Genomic DNA, 22,539 nt, shown 5'->3' with positions numbered 1-22,539 from the left:
TTAATAAATGGACAAACTGAAACAGAGTTTAGTTACTTAGCTGATGTTGCATAGTAAGTGGTAAAATGAGATTTGGGGGCTCCTGAGAGCCCGGGATTTTAACCACTAAATGAAAATAAGTAAGAGTAATAATAACAGCAGCAAATCACATATCATGTCTCAGATATCATTCCATCTTCTCTACATACATTAAGTTATTAAACATTACAAAATCCTATAAAGTAAGTGAAGATGATTATTCTCACTGTACAGGGGAGGAAACACTGAGGCTTGGAGAAGTTAAAAAACCCATCCAAAGGCACAGCTTGGGTCTGAATTTTGGCAATGCATTACCAGGGTCTGCACTCATAACCGTTAGCTATCCTATCTTTAATGGAAACTAAGAGTTCAGTAGAAATTAAAAATATGTTCTCCATTTGGCATGCTCCATTTATGAGATAAATTAAAAAACCACAATTTATTATAAATAATTCAACCTAACCCAAATGTTATGAATCTTGAAAGACATACAAACCTAGAAACAAAGTTCTAAAGAAATTGTTTAAAATCAAGATGGTCATCAAGGTGATTCAATTGCTCCCCAAAACAAACACTTGGAAGAAGAAATTTAGACTCTGATTGCTTTAACATTAATTTCTCAAAAACTGCGATTCTTTTTTTCTGACTACTCACCATCATTGTGTGGAATTTTACATAATAGTGTTGTACAATCAGATTTCAGCCTGTCAATTGCGCATTCTGAGCCACACACTAATATAATTGAGGTTTCTGGATTAAACCCAGTGCCTGTCACAGTCATGGTCTGACCACCACCGAAACTTCCTAGTGAAGACATACAAAAGGGAAAAACAGCTAATGAAAAGAAAAAACTCCTCTCTGTATATATTTTAAAACCTGAATTGGAAGTAAGTTACACTAAATGAAACAATTCTTAAAATTGAAGTTACATATTGCATTATACTTTACTATATTATATTATACTATGTTATATTATGCTATATTAATGCAACAGAATCTCTTTTGATTATAGGATTCTAAAACTTTTACTGAATAAATGTTCCATCCAATCATTTATTTAAACTACTTCTAGGCGGGCACCTGGATGGCTAGTTGATTAAGCAGCTGCCTATGGCCCAGGTCATGATCCTGGGGTCCTGGGATCGAGGCCCACATCAGGCTGCCTGCTCAGTGGGGAGTTTGTTTCTATCTGTGTCCCTCCCCTCACTCATTCTCTCCCTCTCTTGCTTTGTCTCTCTTTCTCTCTTTCAAATAAATAAATAAAATCTTTAAAAAATAAACTACTTCTAGAAACTAAAATTTAAGAGAGATGTCAAAAAGAATTTCAGATTAGTCAAAACATGAATATAAAATTACTATTTAATTAGGACCACATCGGTTATACTTTCTTAAGGTGTTTAACCATTAAAATAATTTTCAAATTAAAAAATACTTAAGTATTCATAATTAGAGACTGTGATGTCTAAACATGATTTTATAAAAAAAATTCACATATAATCTGGACATTTTAAGTAGGATTAAATTTGAAGTTAATTATATAACAAAGAGAAATATAGGCAGTAAGTGAATATTTAGAGATGCTTAACTGATAGATATGCATGCTTATGTGATACATAAAAATATTTTTAATGTGTTATAGGAACTACAAGTTTTAGCAGTGTTTAAAGAATTTTTTTTTCTAAATAAGTGTTTACTGAAACAATAAAAATATTTGTAGGTTTCCGCAAATTCATGACTACCTTGGCTCGGATGAATATTCTGAATAGTAAGTGCGTACTCAAATACAACCGTGGACACAGCAAAGCCTTTTGTCTTACGATGCATCATAACAGGAAAAGTGCCACCAGCATGATCTCCAATGATACACTGCAATACACTATCATTGACCATGGTTACATTACATGGAGTGTTGTCTATCTTCACTGAAATTTCCAAGATATCAATTCCAAAGTTAGATCCAATGATTTGAATTTTGGTTCCTGGTGGACCTTAAAAAAAAAAAAAAAAAAGCAAACAATATATCTAAATTCTAGTAATTTTACATGCATTTAAAGATAAACCTGGGGATCCCTGGGTGGCTCAGCAGTTTAGCTCCTGCCTTCAGCCCAGGGCGTAATACTGGGGACCTGGGTTAGAATCCCACATCAGGATCCCTGCATGTGTCTCTGCCTCTCTCTCTCTCTTTCTCTCTGTGTTTCTCATAAATAAATAAATAAAATATTAAAAAAAGAAAAACCTAATTACTTCCATAAACAAGATGATATCTGGTATTTTAAAGCTAATATAAATATTAACAAAACACAAACTTTGGCTATACCATATGTTACGATCTATAGTCTACTTACTATAAGTTATCTCAGCATTCATTATTTTCCAGCCCTTTGGTCTGTTCCCCTGCATTGTTATTCTATTGCTATTGTTAATGATAATTCAGGTCAGTGGAGATGAGGGAAAAAGAGAAGAGAGATTTAGAATCAGGAAGTATGAATGTTTGAGCAGGGGTGGTGGGTTGGAGTATATTTTAGGGAAGGGGCTTACTATTTTTTTTTATTTTTAGTCCTTCCCGATATTGACAACTCTTTTGAGGATGATTTTTCTTAATTTAAATATTTTTGATATATATTGATAAATAGATTATGATAGGTAAATAATTAGATGTAAGATAGTAGAGCATTTTCTCATGTGCGTGTTGGCCATGTCTATGTCTTGCTCTGTGAGATTTCTGTTCATGTATTTTTCCCATTTCATGATTGGATTGTTTGTTTCTTTGGTGTTGAGTTAAATAAGTTCTTTATAGATCTTATTGGAAACTATAGATCTTATAGATCTTATTGGATATAGATCTTTATAGATCTCTTGGAAACTAGCCCTTTATCTGATATGTCATTTGCAAATATCTTCTAAATGAGAAAACTTGATGTATCAAAGGAAATTTCAATAGCAAATTTCCTAAAGAGAGAGAATACACCTTACCCAAACCTGACCACATTTTCTGGTAATGTAAGTTAAAAAAGACTTTAAAAGGCTAACATTAGTTCTTTATTAAAGTTGCCATTCTAAGTTACATTATACAAATGAACTTCTTTAATCTTCATGCATGAAGAATCTTTAATTCTACATGCATGTACCATGAGGTAGGTATGATACCAACCTCATGGTACATGCATGTATAAGGAAACTAATATTTAAAAATCTTGGTCCAACGTTGCATCACTGTAGAGTAGAAAAACTGAGATTTGAACCTAGGCATCAAGGCCATGTTCTCATCAAGACACTATAGCTAGCTCTCCAGAATTCATCATGTAGATGATAAGCATTCCAGCAGCTTAAATATGATCAGAAACACTATGGAATAATGACATAAAATTAGGAAGACATCTCAATCTATTCTTAGCTTAGAAAAATGAGTTATGCTAAATCACCAAGTAAATCTTATTTATAATATTTTTTTCCATCTGAATGAGCCAATTATCTCCTCAAAAAAACCCTTTTGAGTCAATAAGTTAGTATTAACTGTAGTTTCATGGAAATAAGAGATACAGAAAAACTCTCAATGTTTAGTAACCTACTTCTGAATTTAAACAGCTGTTTCCCATGCCGTATCAACATTAATGACATTAATTATTAATTTTAATTCATAGATATCCATCTATTTCTTCCTCATCTTGAAATATAGGTCAAATTAATGGATTTTGTTTCAAAATAGAAGTTGGAATTTGACTAAAAATTTTATCCCAAGAATGTGTAAAAAATAATCACAAAATTGAAACTACACTGAACTCAAATCCCATTTATTTATTGTGTTTAGTGGATTGTCTAAGAACACATTATTATTCCAATTAGACACTAATAAATATTGCTGGCAATACTGTATCGAGACAAACAAGAAAAGGAGGGTAGTGGAATACCTGTATTTGGGACAAGTTCTCTGAGAAGTGGAGTATCTTCCAAGGCATACGTAAATGACAGAGGTGGGTAAGCAACTTCATTAACAAAGATCTTCACACTGACCCTTCCAGCTGTTCCTGCTGGGGTACAGCAGTAGACTTCACTAGAGTTGACAGAAATAATTTCACAAGGTTCATACCCAACAGTGACTGTGGTGTTGCCTGGGTCGAAGCCATTTCCTGTGATCAGCAAAGTAGTTCCCCCAGCAATGCTGCCAGAAGTTGGTGTGACAGATGCTATGGCAGGGCTGCTAACAGTAAGGTTTCCCAGAGCCAAGCCTTTACTTCCTACCACAACACCAAGAGAATGGAGTCCAGCTGGGAGAGGACCCACAAGAACAGTGACATTATTTTCATTAACGTCCATAGCTCTGAACTGTTGGTTTCCAATGAACACAGCAATGTCCTCCAAGATAGTGCCAAAACCTTCTCCTTCAATAAGAACTTCTACAGGTCCTTTGATAAAGTTTGGAAAGACTCTTGTTACAAAAGCAGTAATGCTTTCTAAGTATGAAAAGGTGCAATTTCCCTGACACTGGGCAGGCACACCATGGATTAGAAGATCCACTTTCACAAGCTGTTGGGGAGCAGGAGATGTTTCACATTCAATGGCTGTATAATTTACTGATAGAACTTTACAGGGAAAATGACCCATGAAGACTTCTACACCTGCAGGAGAAGCTGCAAATCCAGAGCCTCTTACAGTCACTCTTGTCATTCCTGTAGTTGATCCTGCATTTGGCAACACCATGTTGATGTTTGGCAAAAGCACAAATCGCCTATCAAATTCACTAGACAGTGTATTGAGAGCAGTGCCCAGGTTGTAGACAGTTACTGTGACAATTTCCCTGATGCCAACATTCATTGAGTTTTGAGGGTCAATATGACATCTAATGGAATTGTCACTACTTTCTTCTACAATACAGGGGTAGTTACCAATTGTAACCTAAAAGTAAGATGAACATGGAAACAAGTCAATATATTACTTAGTGGGAACTTAAATTTTCTATTAACAAATAAATTTTAAAAATTTAATCTCATGCAAACTTATTTATTCATAAAATTAATTTGGGGGGCTGACTAAGGCATCTCTCAGATTAATCTTAAAACTAAATTATAACCATACATGAATTTTCATAGCTATATTATTCATAACAGTCAAAACATTGAAAACAATCTAAATGCCCATGATTGGTAAATGGATGAATACAATGTATATACTATATAATGGAATATTATTTAGCCATAAAAAGAAGTGAAGTACTGATAAACATGGAATAACGTGGATGAACCTTGAAAATACTATGTTTGGTGACTAAAACTGGTCACAAATGACCATATGTATTATTCTATTTATGAGAAAGATCCAGAATAGGCAAATCCATAAAGATGGAGGTAAATTAGGGCTGGGAGGATTGAGAAAATTGGGTGTAATGTCTAAGGGTTAGGAATTCCTTTCTGAGGTAATAAAAATGTTCTAAAATTGAGTGTGGTGGTGGGACACCTGGGTGGCTCAGTGGTTTAGCATCAGCCTTCCGCTCAGGGCATGATCCCAAGTCCCAGGGATTGAATCCCACATTGGGTTCCCTGTGGAGAGCCTGTTTCTCCCTCTCGCTGTAGCTCTGCCTCTCTCTGTGTGTCTGTCATGACTAAATAAATAAAATCTTTAAAAAAAATTGAGTGTGGTGAGTGTGGTGATTGAATATCATAAAATTCAACTCTGTGAATATACTAAAAGCTATTGAATTATGTGCCTTAAATGCATGAATCTTACAGTATATGAATTATATTATAATAAAGCTGTTAGAAATTAAATTATGAGGTTATGGATAAAACATTTTCCTTTTATTGAGTATATGGTAGTAAGAAGGAGATCTTTACATTCTTACCTTATTAGCACATGTGAGATTACTGAAGCCACGTCCGGTAATTGTTATCAATTCATTTTGTGTTCCAGCAGATGGACTAATGTTGTTTATAAATGGTGAAAAACAACTTGAAAGCTCAAAGACCAATCTGTCTGAATTTTTAACCCTGGTATTGTTTGGGCCACACAAGGGTTCTGTTGCTAGGCATCCTGCCACAGAGCTCCCCAAGTGCAAATCCACAGGTCCTTTAGGCAAAAGAACTGCCTGTAAGTCATGGATAATATTCTAAAACAAGAACTGTTTTCAGACTGCATTACTCTTTATTTTAATGGTGGTGGTTTATATGCCATTAAAATTTTTTTTGTTTTATTTTAATTACAAGAGGTACTCAGGCAGTACAAAGTTAAATTAAAGACCTAGACAAAGGTGGCATAGTGAAGAATGAAGAGTGAATATAAAATTATTTTTCAATTTGTCTAAGGCCAAGTCCTATGGGGACAACAAAACAATAACATCATCTCACATTTTGATATATCTTGGGGCACACTTCTTCACGCTACATCTCATTTGAGGCACAGAAGAATTCTGGGAGAATGGCAGGGCAATATTAACATGGGCCTCATTTTACAGAATAAATTCCAGCCTCAGAACTGTCCAGATCTACGCAAGGTCATGCGGCTGGTCAGAGACAGAAAGAGGGTAATCTGCTTCCTACTCCAAAAAGGTCACATATACCCTATGTCACTGGAGTAACTGGGTTTCCATCTTTAACCCTCTTACCCTGAGCATATGTGGCTTCAGTGCTACCTACAAACAGGTGCAGAGGAATGTGCCTGGTTTCAGCTGGTAAAACATTAATGACTCCTTGAAGAAAAATGGAGCGAGCCTCATCAACATATCCACTGCTATAATAATGGATTCCAGGTGAAGTAAATTGGTAAGAAAATGAACCTGCCATAAAATAAGATTGTACATAATAAATACAAGCAATTAATGCACCCTCCAAAAGAAATTTCAAGTGATCATTCACACATGCAGATGACAGGATTCTTATTTTTCATGCACGTGATGTTTCAACAGTAAGTAGTAAAGAAATGACTCACTACTTATAAAAGAACTATCTTCTATAATGAAATACATTCCAGAAGACAAGATCCAGCATTAATTTTTCTAGACAACCAGGTCAAGTCTAGCATAACTTACCACATTTTAAAGAAAAATTCAACATGCAGTGAAAAATGAACAATACTTTGCATTCATGAGAAGTTGAAACTGCTACATATGTATAGAACAAGACATACAGTCTAAAAGGCACGCTTTACACTGAATTGTCCTAGGAGAAATAATGATTTGCTGATTCCAATCAACAGAAGTTCATTTACTTGCAACCTGGTCAGTATGATTAAAACGCTCCAATTTTCTTTATATTTTGCTTATTTAAGATTTTTTAAATCAGCTGATTATTCCAGAATGAATAAAGATGTTTCTGAATCAGAACTCATCTCTGACATATAAAATACCTTGCTTACATTCATTTATAATATTTTTATAAATTTGTAATATTTTTACTACAGCAATAAATGTCAACTAAATTATTTGTGTATTCACATATATTTATGCAAAGGTATTTTAAATCTAAACAATATATTTTTATTATATCTAGGAAAAAGCAGCGTGACACAAAAATGCAACAAAGTTGAAACATACCTGATGCAGATTTTTCTCTGCCATTTGTAAATCCTTTGCCATCATAAATTACACTTCCAGGACTGGATACAGAGAAAACCTTATATCCTATTCCCCTAAGAAATGGATGTGCTTGCCAATGCCATATCACTGTGTCTCCCACAGATACATTTAAGACTGATGGTGACCAGCCATAACCTAATCCATGTACTGGAAGCAAGAATGGAGGCATATTTAAGGAAAAAAAAGTAAAAATTCTTAATTATCTTTGAAAGTATTGTATTTTAAAATTTTTATGTGCATAATTTAAACATGTAACAAAAATAAACAGAAATAATGGAAAGAAAGAAAATAGAAGCTAAGGGAAAAAATAAACCACATGGGACACCTAGATAGCTCAGTCAGTTAAGTGTCTGCCTTCAGCTCAGGTCATAATCCTGGGGTCCTGGGATCCAGCCCCACATCAGGCTCCCTGCTCAGCAGGGAGTCTTTCTCTCCCTCTCTCTCTGTGTGCACGCGCACTTGCTCGCTTTCTCTCTCTCTCTCTCTCTCTCAATAAATAAATAAATAGGTGAATATTTTTTTAAAAGTTAAAAAAAATATTTTCTCTCTCCTTCTACCCCCTGCTCATGTTCTCTTTATAATAAATAAAACCTTAAAAAAAACTACACACCTCCAAAACTGATGATATCAAGAGATAATTTGAAAAAAAAATCAGAAAGTCAATAAACAAGATGTTCAGAAATATCACATGGAATATTTTTTAAAGTTATGATCAGGGATGCCTGGATGGCTCAATGGTTGAGCAACTGCCTTTGGCTCAGGGAGTGATCCTGGTGTCCCAGGATCGAGCCTACAACAGACTTTCTGCATAGAGCCTGCTTCTCCTTCTGCCTATGTCTCTGCCTCTTTCTCTCTGTGTCTTTCATGAATAAATAAATAATATATTTTTAAAAAATTTTTTTTATTTATTCATTCATGAGAGACACAGAGAGAGAGAGAGAGAGAGAGGCAGAAACACAGGCAGAGAGAGAAGCAAGCTCCATGCAGGGAGCCTGATGTGGGACTCGATCCTGGGTCTCCAGGACCATGCCCTGGGCCGAAGGCAGGACCAAACTGCCGGGCCACCTGGGCTGCCCAAATAAATAAAATATTTAAAAAAATAAAGTTATGATCAATTCTTTAAACATAAGAATTTTCTCAGGCATTGAGACATGCAAAAATCTATATAATTTCAACTTGAATATTTATTTAGAAACCCCATGGCCAATAACAAATCATCATAACTCATGAGGTTCTGTACTGCAGTAAAACTTAATAGCAATTCCTCAACTTGCCAATTGCAAGTCTATCCTTATAGACTCAAGACTCAAGTCCACCACTGATTCATTCTATATTTTGCTCCCTATGTCAAGGTGGTAAATTAGAGACAAACTATTGACAAATTATGGAGAGAAATAGCAATACTTTTTTGTCTGAATACTTTGAAGTATTAAATAAATAAAAATCAAATCAATTTCAGGATGAAGTGCTCCCATTATTTACAATTTGTAAACGTTGGCTAATACCTGAATCTTCTCCAGTGTTGGTAATCCTGAATGTACTCCCTGTTGAATGAAGAATACATTTTATGACATTTTCTGATGATGAAGTCACATCACAATGGAAGGACCCTAGAAAGAAAAAAGATGGGGGAAAACATTTTCTCAAATACTTTTTGTAAAATAGAGAGATTTAGTATAATTAGTGAATAGTTAAGGCCCTCGAAAAGCTCCACACTATTTTGCAGAATCTTTGATACTTTTCTGATAGTTATATTGAGTACTGATTATTTTTAGAACAGAGACCTTCACTTTTTAGTCTTTTATACACATTAAACATAAAATATTTACTTATTGAAATCAAAATCAGTTATTCAATTTCTCTTTACTACCTTAACCAATCATCTTTTATATGCTAATAGCAAATTAAAGTTTCCACGATTGAGAGTATTTGTGTAATAACTCACCTCTAAGCACATCTTTTCAAGTGAAAAAGATGATAACACCCTCTGTGAGGGTATTCTTACCCTAAAAGCACAGTGTTTTCAGTTGGTATCGTGCTAAATCCCAAACCTATTATAGTGATTTCAGTTCCACCATATAAAGAGCCTCTCTGTGGAAACATGGCAGTCACTTCCAAAATATACTGTATAGAAGCACTCAACTTGTCTCTGAAAAAGAAAAATTGATAGATGCTTCAACAAGCTTTCCATGAGGTTCTATTGCTAAACCTTTTTTTAAATTTTTTATTTATTTATTTATTTTTTTGCTAAACTCTTAAGAATATGATTCATTTAGGAAGTGGAAGTAGTTGAATATTTAATTAGACAATACTTGTTTAAACTAGATAATCTGACAATTATCATGACCTTAATTTGGTTGGATGGTCTGTGTGTGTGTATAATAACATATGTAGTATATGTAATAATGTGCTAAATAATAATAATAATAATAATAATAATATATAATAATAGTTTTCCCTAACACAGAAAATTAAGTTTCTGAGAATCCCATGGCAAGAATAATTTGAGATGGAGGATCTTAAAATATTATGAGAAAGATATGGTTATGAGAACTGAGGTCACAAGAAATATATGATGTCCTTTAAAATATTTTATATATTCATTAGAGTAAAACATAAAGGCAGCATTATCTATAAGAGAATAGAAATGAAATTCCATACATTTTATATAAGAAATAAAAGTTTTATGCAACTAATTTGAACTTATTATTCTATGTATGTTGGAAACTTGTCATGATCTTCCTTCCCACTATTTCAATGAGAGAGTTTTAAACTTCTTTTGCTTTATTATAGACAATGTGTCTGCTGAGAGGTCATCAGAATGTGCAGTGCTTTTCTGGTTTGTTATAGAGTAGACTCCTACAGCCCAGCTCTCACCATGAATAAAATGAGCCTTTGTGTTAACTTTTATTTCACTTCCTCAGCATAACTGGATTTATATTTTTTGAACTGTCACTGAAATATCCAGTTTTGTATGCTGTCAATTCTGCTCATTAACTCCATCATGCCAAAGCACAAACCAGCAGCTCTTCTAGAACTCCTATGAACTCTGCCCTGTGAATCAATGAGGGGATGTAGTTCTGGAGTTCATATTTACTGTTGCTCATCTTCCTTCACCTCAAGATTCTGCTGCAATAATCTCTCTTCCTATCCTGACATCAAGATTTTTTTTAATCCCTAAATTTCAGTTTCCTTTTTTTTCTAAGTATTCTGAACCAGTACTTCCCTTATGCTAGACCTAAAATTTTACAAAAATTTTAACAAACAGCTTCTGGGAAGAAAACACTGAATAGTTACATAAAGGAAACAGCTAGAGAAGGATTCTCTCCATCCTCTCCTTTATGGTCAGCTCCTACACATTTCTTGGTTTAATTGTCACCTTTTAGAGAACAGTTTCCTGTACCTCAGGAAAAGTTACATGTATGTATCAATTTAAGGGTCACTTGTATCTAGTGACTAGCATACTAGTATATGCTCCTAAGACCTGCTATCTCTTACTCATAGCCCTTTTCACACTTATAATTAAGTTATTGATGTAATCTTCTGTTTGGAATCTGCCTCCCCAACAAAACTGTGGGCATTACTAACAGTGGAGGAAGGTCCCTCTTATTCTCCCTGGCAAACCCAGCACTGAGCAAGTATCTGCCCCTTACTAATGGGTCGATAAGTATTTCCAGAATGAATGAAAATTATGTGATATGTACATAAATGTAGTTCCACAAAGAATCTTACAACCTAATCTGAATGGAATTGGTCTCAAAACTGAACACGTATTTGTTCTGTAGGAGATAGTCTCAGAACATCTTGTAAAAGGAGGTATACAGATAGGTGAAAAAAGCAGCTGAAATTTTATAAAGATAATGACTATTTCTTTTCTCATCCCCAAACCATTAGCCCCCTGTGTTCCACGGTCATTATTATACCTTGTTGATGCAAAGCCCCAGTTTCTGACTTCTACATAGATATCATGTTTTCCAGGAGACAACTTGGGCAAAAGACATCTAATATCTGTGAAGTTCCATTGAAAAATCCGGCAGGGTTTTCCTCCAACATATACCTCCACATTTTGTGCAGTTTCACTTCCAAAGTTATAACCCTTAATTGTTAAATTAACGTCTCCTATTATTTTAAAAGAGAACAAAAGTTTTACAAGAAGATTCAACTTATTATGTGGCATCAAATTCACATATTAAGTAAACCAACTTGCTTCTTATCTTTTATTGGATTTAGGAAATACTAATGTTTGCAGAGACAAAAGAAAAGTCAGTGAAAGAATTGATAGAATTCAATAGAATTGAATTGATTCTTGATAGAATTCAAGAATTGATAGAATTGATTGCCATGTAGAGATAAAATTCATATTCAATTGTTTCACAGGGAAAAAAGATGGCAAAGTGCTTTCTAAAAAATGTATTTTTTTCTCTTTACACATGTTCAAAGTGAAATAATAAATAGACTAATCTATGCTTAAAAAAATAAAACTTGTGGCTGGTTTTACTTTAAGAAACAACTGCAGAAGAAACCATGCTTCAAAAACCTTTCTAGAAATAGTTTACATTTGGGGCGCCTGGGAGGCTCAGTGGTTAAGCATCTGCCTTTTGCTCAGGTCATGGTCCCAGGGTCCTGGGATTCGAGTCCCACATTGGGCTCCCTGCAGGGAGCCTGCTTCTCCCTCTGCCTATGATTCTGCCTCTCTCTGTGTCTCTCATGAATCAATAAACAAAATCTTGAAAAAAATAGTTTACATTTATCTATGTGATTTATATATATCTTACATTTATATATACACACATATACATGTATCTTTTGTATATATACCTTATATATATCAAATGATCTTACTGAAATTTTTCTTACCTTGTATTGTTCGAACTTTTGGACTAAAATCAGTTATAACTGGAGTCTGTAAACAATTATAACTATAAGCATCCTTTGCTGTGGCTCGAAATCCATTGGTAATAACTGAAATATCAACTGTACCCTCAATTCTCTGAAATAAGAAGAAAAAAATGAAACAATTAAAAAAATTGAATCATTGAAATGAAGAAATTTGATAGCTAAAAACAAATAGAATTATTCAAAATAAACTGCTGAAGATGTTTAGTTTCAAAGTCATGAATCAATAATCAGTTTTCAGATATTCAGAAAGCTATAGTGTCCAATGTAAGCTACATGCTTTAATTTTTTAGATAAAGGCATATGCTATAGCAGTTTTGAGGATGTTTATGACCAATTTAAATGCATCCATATTATTGGGTTCGTAAGGGCTCTGCAATATAGTAAAGATTCTCTGGACAAGTGACTCAAATTGATAAAGCATTAAGATGCTAAAAGTTTTGACATTTTACTCTTAAAATACACTCAAATGTAATTTTTTATTCCTCTTTACTGACAAATCACATTATTATATCCTTTTGGCGACCTAGTTTCAGAATCCAAGACTAACATTTGGACTCCTAAGAAAAATGTTTAGTGCTTTTACTGATAGAGTATCTACACACTTCCCAATTAGGAAAAATGTTATTCCAACATGTATTATTTGCTCAATATGTACTCAGCATTTAAACGAATAATTTAAACAAAGTTTTCATTGACCATATCCTCCAGATTCTCATCATCATTCGGTCCAACACATGCTCAAATTTACTTTTCCTACAGATTTTAACTACATTATACCCACACTGAATCTGCTCAATTTTTTTTTTAATGTTACTTACTGGATTCAGCATCCTTTGCACATAATAAGCAAACAAGTACCTTGGTTTAAATTAGGAGACTATTTTTTAAGATAAAGAACAAAGATCATGCTAAGATGCAGTATTCCAAGAGGAATTTCATTTTTTTGTATCTGCTTTACTTATTTACTTGTTTATTCATCGTCAACAAACTGAAACTATAACACACTCAAAACATATATTCTTTTTTAAAAACAAAAAATGCCTAGATTTGCTTCTTTGAATTTTTTTTAGACTGTCTGTTAGTACTGAATTTTTTTCATCCTTGGATTTACCTGGTCAACTCTCATTCATCCCTCAAGTTCTGATAGCCCATCAATTTTTCTGTGAAACTCTTTTTGACAGCCTCTCCTCACTATATTTTATTTTGCCTTTGTATCACGTTGTTTAACATGGGTTCATGTGTCTGTCTTTCTAATTGGTATGTGTATATAAGTATGTGTATATAATGCTTCATATTAGGGTCTTAGCAGAAAGATGTAGAAGAAATAATCGTTAGGGAACAACACTGTAATGCTGCAGTTCCTACGTAAAAATGTCACTTGTTTAACCTACAGAGATGTTCATAAGTTTTCAGAAAAAAAACAAAACAAAACAAAACAAAAAAACAAAAAACAAAAAACTAAAATCAGATGCCTTACCTTTGGTGTCCTGCAGGTTATCTTACTCAAATCCCTTTTAATCACATTGCAGGTTTCATTTCCAACTAATGCCTTTGAATTTTCATTAAAGCCAAATCCAGATAGAGTCAAAAGAGTACCACCTTCATGAAGAAACAACAATAATAGACCAACAATAACAAAAGGAAACTTCAGCAACTAACTCATCATTCAATAATGTTCTAGTCATCCAAGAGACAGGTTGGCAAATAGACCAAGGACCAGACTTGAGATGTATATAATCACCACCACATAACAGAGCCTGAGTTCTGAAGTCTGGAACCATCAAGGAACTGGGCTAAGTGATTTAATGAAATAAGCAGATTTGTAACCGCCATTTGCTTTGGGGTATCACTAGCAGCAACTGCTATCTATTTTCTACAGTGTCTTCATCCTCAAGAGAAACTATGCTTTTTCTATATGCTCAACCATTCTGTGGGTGTGAAAGTGAATTAAGACTCTTCCCAAATTACACATTTTAATATTTCTAAGTAAAAGGAACTAAGAAAAATCCCAACAAAACAAAAATAAAATAAAGTAAGATGAAAACACACTGAAGAGATTAAGACCAAAACAAAAATCCAAAACTAAGCATGGTCAAACAAAGGCAAAGGAAATGAAGCAGGACAGGAAAAATGTGTTATTTTCTTTCCATCTTCTGCGTCAGCTTTCCTTTCCCCGATTTGTTCCTAGAACTTTTTCTGGGTCAAGTAGCTCCATTGAGACTGTGGTTACAAATGGAGCAGCTGGTAAGCAGAATAATAACTAATAAATCTTATCTTGACATAATTGATGAGCTTGTTATAGAAACATGTAATAATTGATGATATTAATTCAATAACCTAAGATGTAAGTATAAGCAGTCACCCTGACTTGTGCTTCACAAGAAACAAAAGAATTAGTTAGCCATTTAATCACCCTGCCTTCCAAAAGGGGAGTCTCCTTTGTTCTATATGAGGGAGGTTTGGGTTCCTCTCCCTCCATTCTGTTCTAGAAACAGTACAATGAAATGATGGAGATGTATGCAATTTTCTTTGTTTAGAACAATTAACTATTACCTGCCAGGCTTCCAGAAGCAGGCCAGATGTGTGAGATCCGATTCTGATAAATGAAGTAGAATACTTCACCCTCTACATTCCGTGCTAGTCCAACATCAGCTACAGACACAGCAACTGGGAAACGTCCAGCACTTCCATTCAGAATCTGGCACTTGATCTCACTTTCTTGTAATAAAAAAAAAAAATACAATAAATCAAATATTTTTATAAGATAAAATTACTGAAATTTTATGTTTGCAAATATAAACACTGGTCTTCATTTTTGTATGCCAGGAAATGTATCTAAGGAAAACTACTCATATATTAATGGGGCAGAAATCTTTACAAGCTATTTGATGTTATGAATCAGAAACTGTTAGAAAAAAGCTAGATGAAAAAAAAAAGCAAAGTGAAAAATTTGCTCCTTATTTCTACTGTGGTCGAGAGAGAAAGAGAGAGAGAGAGAGAGAGAGAAAGAAAGAGAGAAAGGTTATTGTAATAATAATTTAAAAGTCCTAATCTGTCAAATCAGTTTTATCAGTAATTCTAAAACTGTTGATTCAATATATGATTCATGTCCAAAGCTAAATAAAATATCAAGTTTCATCAAGAAAGGTGATCAAAACCTAAATTAAAGCCTATCCTTCATACTACATTTAGAACAGTCTATGTGCATTTATAATACAGGTGCATTATTGACTTAGATCTCAAGAATGCATAGAGTATGTGAACTAAAAACAAATTATATGGAAGGTGAATTTGCTTATGTAATTCCAACCTATTAAAATTAAGGAAAACACCTAGGATCATGAAAGATAATTTCTAGGGAAAGAAATAAATATGGCTTTCACTTTTCAAGAATAGAAATTGTGAATAATCTTGAAATTCTGTGTTAAGGGATACAGATAATAGGAGTCAGGGAAGATGGCCATATCCTTTTGCTGCATTACTAATGTGATACTGTCAAAGCATAAGGAGAAGGATGCCAGAGTGGCAGCTTATATTTTTCTGTCCCAGAGACATACCAAAGAAAGATAGTAGCTTCTATATAACACTTTATGAGGGTAAAAGAACAAAAGTCAACTGCTATGAGATAGACACTGTGCAACAGTGAAAGAATTAGTTTGTGGTCATAACCAAAGATCTACAAGATAATGCACTTACCCAGAGAAGTCTGCCTATTTCATGCCCCCATAGGGTATTCTATAGGAGGATTACTGTAATACTGCTCTTTGATTCTACTTTCTCTTAGAGAAAAACAATTAGATGTAATAATAATAATTTTACAAAGGACTTACCATCCACAGAAAGAAGAGAGCAACCCATTGGTCCAACTGAAACTGATACAGCGGAATTGGGAGAAAATCCAGAGCCTAATATGGTTAGAATTGTGGTTTCTTCATAGGACCCTGAAAATGACCAATTTAAAAAAAACAGTATTAAAATGAAAAAAAAATACAGAATCTGTTCTTATGAAATCAAATGTTTTGCAGAGAAAAATAAGCCTATCTTCCAAAGGCTACAAACAATAAGCCTATAAGCAACCAGGGAAAAGATAGACACGTATTTACCAGTGGTAAACTTTTTCCACTGAATTGTTCTGCATTGTTTCATATTTTAACTCTATGTTGAGAGAGATTAGCAGAATTACCTGACTGAAGTATGGAATGACATAAGGAGAATTATTGTCATGACAAATTAAACAGGCATCTCTATATGATAATTTATACTATGACAGAACTGCCATCACAAATTCATGAGAAAAGGAATAACTGCACAAAATGTGTTGTGGGCACTTCCCACTTGTGATAAAATAAGATTCCTCTATCTAGGGTGACACACATCCTAAAGTGCCTGAAATATTACCAGGGTACACCGACTGTCTCAATACCTTATACAGAAAGTTTTTACACTCACTCTAGTGTCCAGATTTGATCCATAAATGATATAGTCACCCTGGTTATATAGCATCACATACAACATGGATTCTACATGGGCTTAAATGGCTAAGAATGAAAAATGTGGAACTCTAGAATTTTAGTAGAAAACATAATCAAACAACTTTAATGTATAGGTGGGTTTCTTAAATAAGATTAAAAAGCCATGGTTAACCATAGAGGAAAAGATAAATAAATTGGAATATATCAACGATTTAAATGTTTCCATGAGCACGATACTAAAACAAAGTGCAGGTGACATAGTGGGGGTAGACATGTGCAAAGATTGGTAAACATATTATGTAATACGCAGCTATAAGTCAATAGAAAAGAGACAATCTGATAAATGGATACAGGATGTCAATAACAATTTGCAGAAGAAATCATGCAAATGTCCAGGAAGCAGATGAGAGGATCACATGCATTACTCATAAGGGAATAGACAAAATAAGACGAGGATGAGATAACCCCTTTTACCCATCAGATTGACCAAAATTAGGAAACTGATGATACCAAATATTGACAAGGATGTGGAGAATATGGCACTCTCATACCTACTGCAAGTACAGGCACTCTGGGGAGCAATTTGGTCATCTAATAAACTGAATACACGTTCACTCGTTTCTTATTCAGCAATTCTCTCTGGGCATATACCCTAAAGAAGCTCTAGTATGTATACAATAGATTTGTGCAACAAAGCTCAATATGGTTATGTGTAAAAACAAAAAAATACAAACAATCTAAATGTCAATCAATAGAGATGAAAATAGATATATTCATGAAATATTTTTAAATGATGAATTAGACATGCATAAAACCATATAAATATTTCTCAAAATGAATGTTGAATGACAAAAGTCAGATACAAATGATATTTACAATGTAACATCTCTGATACTTACATTTCAACATCTCTTCCATAAGCTTAAAAAAACTGGCAAAATTACCATATGTGCATGTTATATACAAAAGGTATTAAAAATGGCATGAAAGAATACACACAAAATTAATTATTGTGACTGCCTCTGGGGAGATTTTAGACACTAGAAGAAGAAATTGTGCCTCGAGAGGACCTGAGCTATTCCTATAATATTTCCTTTCTTATATTGATGATAGGAAGTAAACATGACAAAATGTTAACAGTGCTAATTTTCAATGAAAGAATATAGGTGTTTTTATAGCATTATTAATCTTTTAATTATTTTTAAATTTATCAAAATATGGCAAAAGGCAATTTGGATTAATTATTTTGAGTAAGAAACAATTTTTTCAGGAAGTACATAAAAAATTGAAATTCATTACAAAATACAAGGATAGAAAATGTAAAAATGTAAATACTGAAGGACCACAACCAAATGAAAGTTAATCAAATTCTTATTTTTGATAGCTCTGACCCCATGTGACATGAATTGTCCCAAAGTAATATCATTAATGTAAAAAAGTCTGAAGAATCTATTCTTCAGACACAGAGATGTGCGGTTTTTAAAATTTCCCGGTTTTCCCTGATATATAATTAGCAGATGAATTTTCCTACTAGCCAAGATCAGATCTGTGATTATAGTAGCTGAGCTCATCTTTCTGACTGAAACCACAAGCCACTCCCAGCAATCCTTAGACCTGCTATGCTATTTACTTCAGCACCTGGGAGCTCAGACACAAATCGTAACCATGCTTTTTAAAGTAACAACATATTATGAAGATATGGTACAATGTGTTACCCAAGACTGAGTTCTTGGCAATAATTTTTCTCTCCAGTTCTCAAGTCTAGGACCTAATTATTTTCTTTTACTAAACAGCAGCTGTCTCATTACCAACCTTCTAGTACTAAATCTCCTAGAAGTGGTCTCATATGATGAAAGATTCCCATTAATACCCCAGCAAGCGGCCTTTCACAAAAATGCCTTATCAGAGTGAAATTTTAGATACTGATTCCAATGTGGTGAAACTAAAGAAGTAGAAGGCTGAGGAGTCCATCTTCAAATGTGATTTTTTTATTCAAAAATAAGTAATGAATGCTCTGTCCACAGCTTTCTGATCTGATAGATTTTTTTTTAACTCTGTAGAAATAACTGCTTGCCTGAGTCGGTGAAACTAGTATATTAAAAAATCATTATGAGTTTACATTTTTGCTAGTTGTCTTCCATCTTCTACTCCAAGCTAAAAAGCAGGAGATTACCTTGAGATGGGCTGATGGCCCGGACTAATGGAGTGGCCACGGCATCCCATGTAAACCCACAGTCACCTGAACATTTAGCTGGAATTCCATTGACATAGACTTCAACCTTCAAATAAAGAAACACACACACACAGAGAGAGAACAAAGGTAGCATGGCTAAGGAGAATATGCATAGGATTTAAACAAATGATGGAATTTTGTTTGTTTGCTTGTTTGCTTATAAAAATTATTCTATTCTATTTAAACTTTTTCTGCTTTGACCATTCATTCATTCATTCAGCAAATGTGCCTTCTATGCAAAGACACAGTTGTAAAATACAGTAAAATATCATTAAACACAACCAATGACATCCCTGCTGTCACTTGATTTATGTCCTAGTGGGAAAGAGACAGTTTCACAACACTATACATTTTTTAAAAAGATTTTATTTACTTATTTGAGAGAGAGCACTGTGAGACAGCACGAATGGGGCACATGGAGTGGAAGAGGGACAAGCCCACTCCCACTGAGCAGGGAGCCCCCAGTTCGGGGCTATCCTAGGACTCCAAGATCATGACCTGAGTCAAAGGTAGATGCTCAACTCATACTGAGCCACCCAGGTGCCCCAAGACTACAATTTTTTTTTTTTAAAGTAAATACATACAATTCACCTAGTGGTGAATAGTGCTATGAAGGAAAATAAAGGCTGCTCTTGAGAAAGTCCTCTGACCTCTTACATATTAATTTCCTCATCATTAAAGTAGTAATATTAATAATTACTTCACAGAATGACGTAAAAATTAAATGAAAGAATACATTTTCAAATTCTAACAGGCAATAGCAAAGTTTATAGATCTATGCTTTTATCATAAGGAAGATAATTTTCCCAAAAGTCACAAAATAATATTGAGTTAATCAACTATTGACACAAATATTCACAGGAAAATAAAGACACCATCTCTGCTGTTTAACTGGTCTTTAATGTATTAGAAAGTAGTTACACACTTAAAATTATGTTAAATGTCATGAGGAAAGTTTCAAGAATACCTGTGGCTGTTGGCTGGGTGTACGAAGTAGGTCTCCAAGTATACGTTGTCTGAATAAGCCACCTTCCTTTATCTTCATAACTGTCATATTAGCCTTTTCTCCAATAACATGGGAATCATTAATCTATTGTTACACAAAATTATTTTACTAGAAAGGCCATGATAAATATGACCACATTAGTTTTTTTTTTAATTAAGCAAGGTTGAAAGTGAATAAAAGCTAAGGATAAAAAAAAAAACATTCTATAACATTTTAGTCATATTTTTGGAAGGAGCCTCTTACAAGTAAGCATAATATACCCCCAATAAAATAACACTAATATTATTGCCTTATCATATATTGCACCGATTACAAGTTAAATTGAATGACTGAAATTAACCTGAAATTTTAAAATAAAATATGTCTCAGGAAAATGATTTTACTAAATTTTATTTTCTCAGAAAGTTCTTTGCTTTTTCTGAATATCACCACTTTGACAAATGACTGTTGAATAGTTGAATTTATTTATTCCTTTTTCTAGAGAGTTAACTTTTCTCTTTTAGCATGTTTTACCCCTGCCCATCCTGGTTTTTCATCCACTTGTGGAATTATGTTTTTTGCCAATAATAAAAATGAATCAAATAAAATCAATATGTACAATTTGGTCAATCCAAAATCCCTCTGCCAATATGGTAGGCTTCTGATACATACGGCACCTAGCAAAGAGATAGGAGTCTCCATGTTGGGCCTCATGGGTTGCGAAGTGGTGATGAGAAGCAGAAATGATGAGCAAGCAGAGGAGACTGGTCAGGAAAGAGACAAGGAGATAAATGCACAGATACCAGCAGAGATAACAAGAGGAAGACCAGTCATTAGAGCTGCTCAGCTACAGAATCTTCTAATTCTAGTTTTAAATGATACATTTTCTTAAAGAACTTCCATATCTTTATGATTGTTACTATTTTGCACATCCATAGTCTATGTGTGGACATTATACACTACATTTATATACTTTTTTTCCTTTCTCTTTCCCTCTTTTTTTTTCCCATAGTGGCTTCATAAGTAAACCATTGCATTTTTTCTACCTTATGTTATGGACATCTTTCCAGGTGAATATCCATGGGTCTACCTATGGCTGCATGACAGTCATGCTAAAGTTGTGGCATTTTAACAACCATTCTTCTATTGATGGGGATAGGTTCCTAGGTTTTTACTATTATAAATACTGTTGCAGTGACTACTTTTGTGCCTATATCACTTCATATTTGTGTTATTATTTTAGTAGTATAGAGTTTAATAGCTGAAATTGCTAAATCAGAAGGTATCTATATTCGGACTCTACTATATAATCCCCCAAGTCATATGAATTGACTTTCTCACTAAAACAGTGCATGAGAGAGACTCTTTCCTCACACTCTGTCACTTGAAAGCATCTTCTTAATATTTGACAATCTGAGCCCCTAGACTCCTCTAGACTCCTGTCTTTCACATACTTTGGGCCCAACCTCCCCACCTCCTCCACACTCTAAGCAAAGGTAGTTAGATGACAACTTAACATGTGACTCCCTTGTGAACTTTAAAAGATCACCTTTAGAACCAGAATAGTATCCAAGGCCCCAGAATACAGCTCTAATGGATGGTGGTAGAATTATAGACAGCAACAGTGATTATACTTGGTCCCCCCATAAAGTATACCCAGATTTAGTCCCGAGACAGGCCCTGCCTGGACTCCTCCTGCTCCTGTCAAGAGTCTTCTTTTTTTTTTTAATTTTTATTTATTTATGATAGTCACAGAGAGAGAGAGAGAGAGAGAGAGAGAGAGAGGCAGAGACACAGGCAGAGGGAGAAGCAGGCTCCATGCACCGAGAGCCCGATGTGGGATTCGATCCCAGGTCTCCAGGATCGCGCCCTGGGCCAAAGGCAGGCGCTAACCCGCTGCGCCACCCAGGGATCCCTGTCAAGAGTCTTCTAACACATATTCCTGGACTCTTTCCAGAGGGGACAGCAAATAAAGTACCAGTAGCAATTCTCCATGAAAGAGAACATCTCATCAACTTAATTTAGAACAATCTTCATCTCAATTTCCTTTTTTTATGTTTAATCTACAGTTTCCATTTTTTAAAATACAGAGAGTCTCAAATTCTTTTAAAAATGAGGCCAGGTGCATCAGAAAAGATGAATACCCACCATTTGCTTTGACATGGATGGAACTGGAGGGTATTATGCTGAGTGAAATAAATCAATTGGAGAAGGACAATCATCATATGGTTTCACTCATCCGAGGAATATCAGAAATAGTGAAAGGGATTTTATGGGAAAGGAGGGGAACTGAGTGGGAAAAATTAGAGACCATGAGAGACTCCTAACTCTGGGAAACAAAGGATCGTGGAAGGAGAGGTGGGTGGGG

At 34.3% G+C, this 22,539-nt stretch overlaps 1 protein-coding gene across 1 annotated transcript in view; it reads right to left on the bottom strand.

The window, feature by feature from the left end:
• Positions 1–22,539, bottom strand: part of PKHD1L1 (PKHD1 like 1) — a 147,879-nt gene that overhangs the window by 76,275 nt on the left and 49,065 nt on the right. Inside the window, 15 exon segments of the mRNA XM_038555350.1 lie at positions 673–822; positions 1,758–2,006; positions 3,927–4,911; positions 5,855–6,078; positions 6,614–6,784; positions 7,541–7,729; positions 9,088–9,192; positions 9,565–9,731; positions 11,506–11,701; positions 12,440–12,572; positions 13,959–14,080; positions 15,035–15,199; positions 16,312–16,422; positions 19,127–19,232; positions 20,154–20,276. Of these exon segments, the coding sequence (XP_038411278.1) occupies positions 673–822; positions 1,758–2,006; positions 3,927–4,911; positions 5,855–6,078; positions 6,614–6,784; positions 7,541–7,729; positions 9,088–9,192; positions 9,565–9,731; positions 11,506–11,701; positions 12,440–12,572; positions 13,959–14,080; positions 15,035–15,199; positions 16,312–16,422; positions 19,127–19,232; positions 20,154–20,276 (3,196 nt within the window).

Source organism: Canis lupus, chromosome 13 (assembly GCF_011100685.1).
Source record: "Canis lupus familiaris isolate Mischka breed German Shepherd chromosome 13, alternate assembly UU_Cfam_GSD_1.0, whole genome shotgun sequence".
NCBI classification, from domain to species: Eukaryota; Metazoa; Chordata; class Mammalia; order Carnivora; family Canidae; genus Canis; species Canis lupus.
The sequence above is the reverse complement of the archived record's forward strand: the minus strand, read 5'-3'. Positions and strand labels throughout refer to the sequence as shown.